The 7,247-nt window shown below is 40.2% G+C and overlaps 1 protein-coding gene across 1 annotated transcript; it reads left to right on the top strand.

Annotated features, from left to right (window-relative positions):
- Positions 1-805: 805 nt before the first annotated feature.
- LOC130857606 (acidic fibroblast growth factor intracellular-binding protein-like) lies at positions 806-6,408 on the top strand. Its single transcript, XM_057743349.1, has 2 exons — positions 806-881; positions 6,005-6,408. The coding sequence occupies exons 1-2, from the start codon at positions 806-808 to the stop codon at positions 6,388-6,390; spliced, it is 462 nt and encodes a 153-aa protein (XP_057599332.1). The 3' UTR covers positions 6,391-6,408.
- Positions 6,409-7,247: the final 839 nt, after the last annotated feature.

Raw genomic sequence — 7,247 nt, 5'->3', positions numbered from 1 at the left:
TGGCACTTGACCTCCAAAAGCTCCTCTCTTCCCCTTTCTGAGAAAGGTGAGTATTGGCGTTGTTAATATTTGCACACAAACAGAAAACATCAGGGCTCTTTGTAAACTTCAGAAGAAGTTGGGTTTTGGCTTCGTGTTTGGGAGGGAGTTCCTTTAACCAGGAGAGTTGGTTTTGATCTTTCTAAACAAGGACACTTGCCTTGAATGGGCCTCCGTCTTTAGTGGCCATAGGTCTGGTTGTTTGCCCCCTGTGTGCACCCTCCCCTCCCTTTAACCACCCTGTGTGGACGCGGGAGAGTAATTAAAGCCTGTGAAGTTCCTTTTGTCTGAAGTGGACTTCTAGAGGGCTCTGCGTGAGAGGAAACTCATTCTGATTTTCAAGTGAGATAACATTTGCTAAAGTTCTAGTCATTCTGGAGCAGCACGCTGAGGTGTCTAGCCAAAAGTTAGCATCCTTGAATTATGGGTGGGGAGGCAACAGTTTAAATTCAAATCTTTTTCTTGCGTGTGTCGTGTGTAATCTCTCAAGGAAAATGTTCCAGGTGAATGACTTTTAGGTCATTAAATCGAGCATGTCCTTAAATGCCTTACCAACAACAGTGCTTGTCTGAGAACACATGGCAGCCTTAGAGATCAAGGAACTTGGCTATCAGCCTTCAGAAGAGCCCAAGCCTCATTGCCTTTCTTCCAGAAAAACTTGCTGAGGGAGTTTGTGTGCTGGGGAGGGGCCTGTGCTGCAAGGAAGATAATGAGCTAGTGTGTAGGATGTGGTGAGGCCGGGAACGATGTTCCTGTCCCCTGTGTCATGCCTGTGTCACCCGCGTGCCACCCTCCACCCAAGGAGGAGGAAATTTGCATGGAAAATTGTTGTTCTTTTGCAGGTAAGGTGATCCAAGCAGAGGCAAAGTAGGTCTTGGGAGAGAAGTTGTTATGAAGCTAGTAGTTGGGAAAGGGCAGTGTTTAAGATCTGTTGGAAGAGACAAAATGAGGTTATTACTCTGTTTCTTCATGGACCGAACCCCTCCGAAATTACTGGAGGTGCTGATTTTTTAAAGGAAGATTATTCTGTTCCCGGCCCCAAAGCTAATCCTAGGCCCCTAGAATCTGCTCCTTTAACAAGCACCCCATGTTTTTTCAAATACTGACTGTAAATCTTAGAGCTCTCCAGACTATTTCAGAGACTGAAGTGATATATCCATGTGCACAGTTGTACCCATTTCTCTCTCTTTTTTTTTGTTTAAACAAATTACTTCCATATTGAGAGTAATGGCTAGCCTGCAAAAAGGCTCCCTGACCTTCCTCATTTAGCTCTGGAAAGGATACTTCTATATATAGCATGATCCTCTGCCCCAACCATGGCTAAATGGTTCTTAGTTAGACCTGGGATACAAGGCTGTTGATCAATTAGACTTTCTTGAAATTTTAAGTAAAGAAGCAAAGGAATTTTGTTAGTCTGTGGTGGGTACTCATAAACCAGGGAACTGAGTGCACCATTGGGTCTTGTATCAGGGGCAAAGAGAGACTGCAGAGACAAGTTGAGCCTCAACCCCTGGACAGCTTTGCCCTGTCCCATGCACCTACAATTGGATAGGTTTGGGTAAAACGTTTGCCCCAGCTTCTCTTGGTAAACCAGGTTTGGTCATGATATTAGCCATGCATTGCCATACATAGTTACAAAAGTTCCTTTTCTTGGGATGAGGGTGTTTACTATGTACTCTTAGGAAATTTCAAATATGCAATACAGTATTATTAACTATAGTCACTATGCTGTACATTACATCCCCATGCTTGTTTTATAACTGGAAGTTGGTACCTTCGGACCCCCTTCACCTATTTCTCCCCTCCCCGCCCCCCACCACCTCTGCCAACCCATCTATCTGTTCTCCATATCAAAGACCTTGGTTTTCTTTCCTGTTAGAGATGTTGGCTATTTTTTTTTAATTCCACATATAAGTGAGATCATAAAGTATTTGTCTTTTTCTGACTTATGTCCCTTAACATAATGCCCTCAAGGTCTGTATATTGTCACCACTGGCAAGATTTCATTCTTTTCTTTATGGCAGAGTAGTGTTCTGTTGTATCTATATACACAGCATCTTCTTCATCCATGCATCTCTTGATGGGTACTTAGGTTGTTTCCATAACTTCACCATAATGACTAATGTTGCAATGAACATGGGATTTCAGATTAGTGGTTTGTTTGGTTTTTTTTCTTTTTTCAGATAAATACTCAGACGTGGGATTGCTAGAACATATGGTAGTTCTATTTTTTAATTTTTTAAGGAGACTCCATACTGTTTTCCAGAATGGCTATACCAATTTACATTCTCACCAACAGTGCATAAGGGTTTCCTTTTTTTCACATTCTTGTGTTTGTGTTTTTTAGATATATATTTATTTTTGGCCATGCTGCACAGCTTGTGTTCCCACCCAAGGACTGAACCGGGGCCAAGGTAGTGAAAGCACGAAGTCTTAACCACTGGAATGCTAGCGAACTCCCGCTTGTCTTATATTTTTGATAATGGCCATTTGAACAGGGGTGAGGTGATATCTCAGTGTGATTTTGATACACATTGCCCTGATGAGTAGTGATACTGAACATCTTTTCATGTACCCGTTGGCCATCTGCATGTCTTTGGGAAAATGTCTGTTCAGGTGTTCTGCCTATTTTTTAATTGTTTGGTTTTTGCATTTAAGTTGTATGTGTTCTTATATATTTGGAATATTAACCCTTATCATATATGTTTCTAAATATTTTCTCCCATTCAGTAGGTTGCCTTTTTATTTTGTCCGTGATTTCCTTTGCTGTGCAGAAGCTTTTAAGTTTGATGTAGTCTCACTTTTTTGTTGTTGTTGCCTTTGCTTTTGGAGTCAATCCAAAAAATTATGATCAAGACGGATGTCAAGCAACATACTGCCTATGTCTTCTCCCAGGATTTTTATGATTTGGGGTTTTACATTCTTTAATCCGTTTGAGTCAGTTTTTGTGCATGCTGTCAGACCATAGTCTAGTTGCACTGTTTTGCATGTGGCTGCTAGTTTTCCCAGAATCATTTATTGAAGACACTGTCTTTTCCCCACCATATAGTTTTGGCTCCTTTGTCATAAATTAATCAACCCTCTATGCCTGAGTTTATTTCTGGGCTCTCTATTCTGTTCCACTGATCCATGTGTGGATTCCTGGAGCTTTGTAATACAGTTTGAAATCAGGAGCATGATGCCTCCAGCTTTGTTCTTTCTCGAGATTGTTTTGGCTGTTTGGGGACTTTTGTGCTTCCATCCAAATTTTAGGATTGTTTGTTCCATTTCTGTGAAAAATGCCTTTGGAGTTGTGATAGGAATTGCATTGAATCTGTAGACTGCTCTGGCTAGTATGGACATTTTAGCAACATTAATCTTCCAATCCATGAGCACAGAAGACTTTTCCATTTATTTGTGTCTTCTTCATTGTCTTTGCTCAGTGTTTTTAGTTTTCAGGGTGCAGGTCTCTCACCTTCTTGGCTGAACTTACTCCAAGGTATTTTATTCTTTTTGGAAGGCAGCTATGCGCACCACCAAACCACCTGCACTATTTTATTCTTTCTGATGCAATTATAAACGCCATTGATTTTTCTTGATTTCTTCTTTTGATAGTTTATTAGTATATAGAAGCACAAGGTTTTTGGACATTGATTTTTGTATCTTGTAACTATACTGAATTCATTTCTTAGTTCTAGCAGTTTTCTTGTGTGGAGTCTTTAGGATTTTCTGTATATGTCATCTGCAAATAGTCTCAGTTTTACTTCTTCCTTTTTGATTTTGACTTCTTTTATTTTTTCTTGCCTAATTGCTGTGGCTAGGACCTCCAATACTATGTTGAATAAAGGTGGCAAGAGTGGACATCCATGTCTTGCTCCTCTTCTTAGAGGAAAAGCTTTTAGCTTTTCATTGCTGAATAGGATGTTACCTGTGTACTTGTCATCTATGACTTTTATGTTGAGGTACATTGTTTCCTCTATACCCACTCTGAGAGTTTTTATCATAAAGAATGTTGAGTTTTATCAAGTGCTTTTTCTGCATCTATTGAGATGATCATGATCATGTGTTTTATCCTTCTTTTTGTTAATGTGGTGTATCACATTGATTAATCTGTGGATGCTGAACCATTCTTGCATCCTTGTACTAAATTCCATTTGATCAAGGTGTATGAGCCTTTTCATGTATGGCTGAATTCAGTTTGCTAATATTTTTTTGAGGATATTTGCCTGTATGTTTATCAGGGTTATTGGCCTATAATTTTTTTTTTCTTGTGATGTACTTGTCTGGTTTTGGTTTGAGGGTACTGTTGGCCTCGTAAAATAAGTTTGGAAGTTTTCCTTCCTTGTCTACTTTTGGAAGAGTTTCAGAAGGATTTGTGTTAGTTCCACCTAAATGCATGGTAGAGTTCACCAGTAAAACTACCTGGTCCTGGACTTTTGTTTATTGCGAGGTTTTTGGATTACATTCAGTCTCCTCATTAGTGATCAGGCTATTCACACTTTCTATTTCTTCATGATTCAGTACTGGAAGGTTTTGTGTTTCTAGAAATTTATCCTTTTCTTCTGGGTTTTCCAATTTGTTGGCATATAATTAACTGTTCATAGTCCTCCCTTATGATTCTTTGTATACCTGCACCATCATTTGTAATGTCTCCCTTTTCATTTCTGATTTAATTTATTTGAACCCCTTTTATTCCTGGTGAGTCTAGTTAAGAGTTTGTCAGAGGAGGTCTGTTTTCACTTGGTTTTCAAAATTCATGCTGAGGAGGGACTTCCCTTGTGGTCCAGTGGATAAGACTCTGCACTCCCAATGCAGGGAACCTGGGTCCAATCCCTGCTCAGGGAACTAGATCCCACATGCATGCTGCAACTGAATTAGCATTCTGCAACTAAACACCGGCACACTGCAATGAAGATCACATACACTGCAATGAAGATCCCACATGCCACAACTAAGACACAACATAGCTGAAATGACTAATTAATTAATTATTTTCTTAAAAGCCATGCTGTGGAGGAGGACAAGAAGCCATTTGAATGGCAGTGCCAATACTCCTTGTTAGTTTGAAACTGTATTTTCCTCGTAAATACAGATATTGGGGACAAGTTTTCAGTCTGCATAATGATGTCCTGAAAATCAGGAAGAGAATAATTCCCTTTCATAACTCAGCTCACTTCCAGGCAGTGTAGGCACTCACATGTATGGGGGAGAATAAAATCCTTCTTAGACCAGAGAGATAGCAGAGTTTAATAGAAAGATGTCTTCAAAGCCAGATTTTTGAAATCTTGACTCTTTGACTAATTAGCTTTGTGAGCTTGAGTAAATTAAGCTGAGAAATCACCTGGTCTGCAGAACCATTTTTTTCCAGCAAATAATAATTACAACATTCTTTGTATTTCTTTGCCCTTTGAGGACCTATCAGCATGAGTCAGAGCTGCAGGTTATGAGGATATATAAGATCTCAGGTCTCACCAGCAGAAGGTGGTTATGAAAGCTTCCTCTCAACAACTAGGATTTGGAACTGTCATCTACTCTGTGGTACTCCTGAAACCAGCTCCCATGTCCCACATGTAAATCTTGTCTTATATAGTAATTCCGAGGCCATAGGTAAAGGTCTCTGCACAGTGCTTTCAGCTTGGGGCCTTTGGGTTCTCTGCTTTTGCCACAACAGACTTCAAGGTATAAACATGACTGGTCTGTTAAACCCATGGCTGGTAGAGAAAGAAGATGAAACAAATACTATATCTGTATGGTGTTTGGTTCTACAGGGCAGGGTACGGTCTCAGTGGGAACAGGGATGGTACAAATTAGAGAAATAGATCTCGTAAAGTCTGTACATACCCTTACTTTGAGTCTATGCAAATAAACCTTCTCCTCTTCCTTGGTGGCTTGACATTGTGATAAACTCATTTACTTGTTTTTCTGATAGTACTCTGGAAACACTATGGGTATCTTCTAACATCTTGTTTTTCTGCTTGGACTTCAGAACTTAAAAGAGGCAACCTACTCAAGGTTCCTGTGGCTAACAATGACCTTGTGGATGTGCATAATAGCCTGGTGTGCACTGCCCTCTGGGAAAAGCTCAGTGTCTTCTCTGAGATGGAAGCCAACTTCAAGAACCTGTCCCGGGGGCTGGTGAATCTGACCGCCAAGCTGACCCACAATAAGGATGTCAGAGACCTGTTTGTGGATCTTGTGGAAAAGTTCGTGGCACTCTGCTGCTCTGACCACTGGCTGTTGAATGATGTGCGGCTCTTCCTGGATCAGTACACGGCATCAGTCCACTCCCTAGATGGCTTCCAGCACCAGGCCCTCTGGGACCACTACATGGACACCCTTCATGGCTGTCTCCTGCTTCTCTATCATGACTGAGTCCCCTCCCCTCACCCTGCCCACACTGATAATAAAGTTGCCATGACTTTGAAAAAAAATTTTTTTTAAGAAATTCAAATCAGAAAAGAAGAAAAACTGAGACTATTTGCAGATGACATATACAGAAAATCCTAAAGACTCCACACAAGAAAACTGCTAGAACTAAGAAATGAATTCAGTATAGTTACAAGATACAAAAATCAATGTCCAAAAACCTTGTGCTTCTATATACTAATAAACTATCAAAAGAAGAAATCAAGAAAAATCAATGGCGTTTATAATTGCATCAGAAAGAATAAAATAGTGCAGGTGGTTTGGTGGTGCGCATAGCTGCCTTCCAAAAAGAATAAAATACCTTGGAGTAAGTTCAGCCAAGAAGGTGAGAGACCTGCACCCTGAAAACTAAAAACACTGAGCAAAGACAATGAAGAAGACACAAATAAATGGAAAAGTCTTCTGTGCTCATGGATTGGAAGATTAATGTTGCTAAAATGTCCATACTAGCCAGAGCAGTCTACAGATTCAATGCAATTCCTATCACAACTCCAAAGGCATTTTTCACAGAAATGGAACAAACAATCCTAAAATTTGGATGGAAGCACAAAAGTCCCCAAACAGCCAAAACAATCTCGAGAAAGAACAAAGCTGGAGGCATCATGCTCCTGATTTCAAACTGTATTACAAAGCTCCAGGAATCCACACATGGATCAGTGGAACAGAATAGAGAGCCCAGAAATAAACTCAGGCATAGAGGGTTGATTAATTTATGACAAAGGAGCCAAAACTATATGGTGGGGAAAAGACAGTGTCTTCAATAAATGATTCTGGGAAAACTAGCAGCCACATGCAAAACAGTG

The sequence above is a fragment of the Hippopotamus amphibius genome, chromosome 7 (assembly GCF_030028045.1).
Source record: "Hippopotamus amphibius kiboko isolate mHipAmp2 chromosome 7, mHipAmp2.hap2, whole genome shotgun sequence".
NCBI lineage: Eukaryota > Metazoa > Chordata > Mammalia > Artiodactyla > Hippopotamidae > Hippopotamus > Hippopotamus amphibius.
This window is presented reverse-complemented; position numbering and strand designations above follow the sequence as displayed.

Coding starts and splice junctions, on each gene's coding strand:
- LOC130857606 (XM_057743349.1), top strand. CDS start 806: ATGCCTGTGTCACCCGCGTGCCACCCTCCACCCAAGGAGGAGGAAATT. Junction 882..6,004: donor AAATTGTTGTTCTTTTGCAG/GTAAGGTGATCC, acceptor CTTGGACTTCAG/AACTTAAAAGAGGCAACCTA.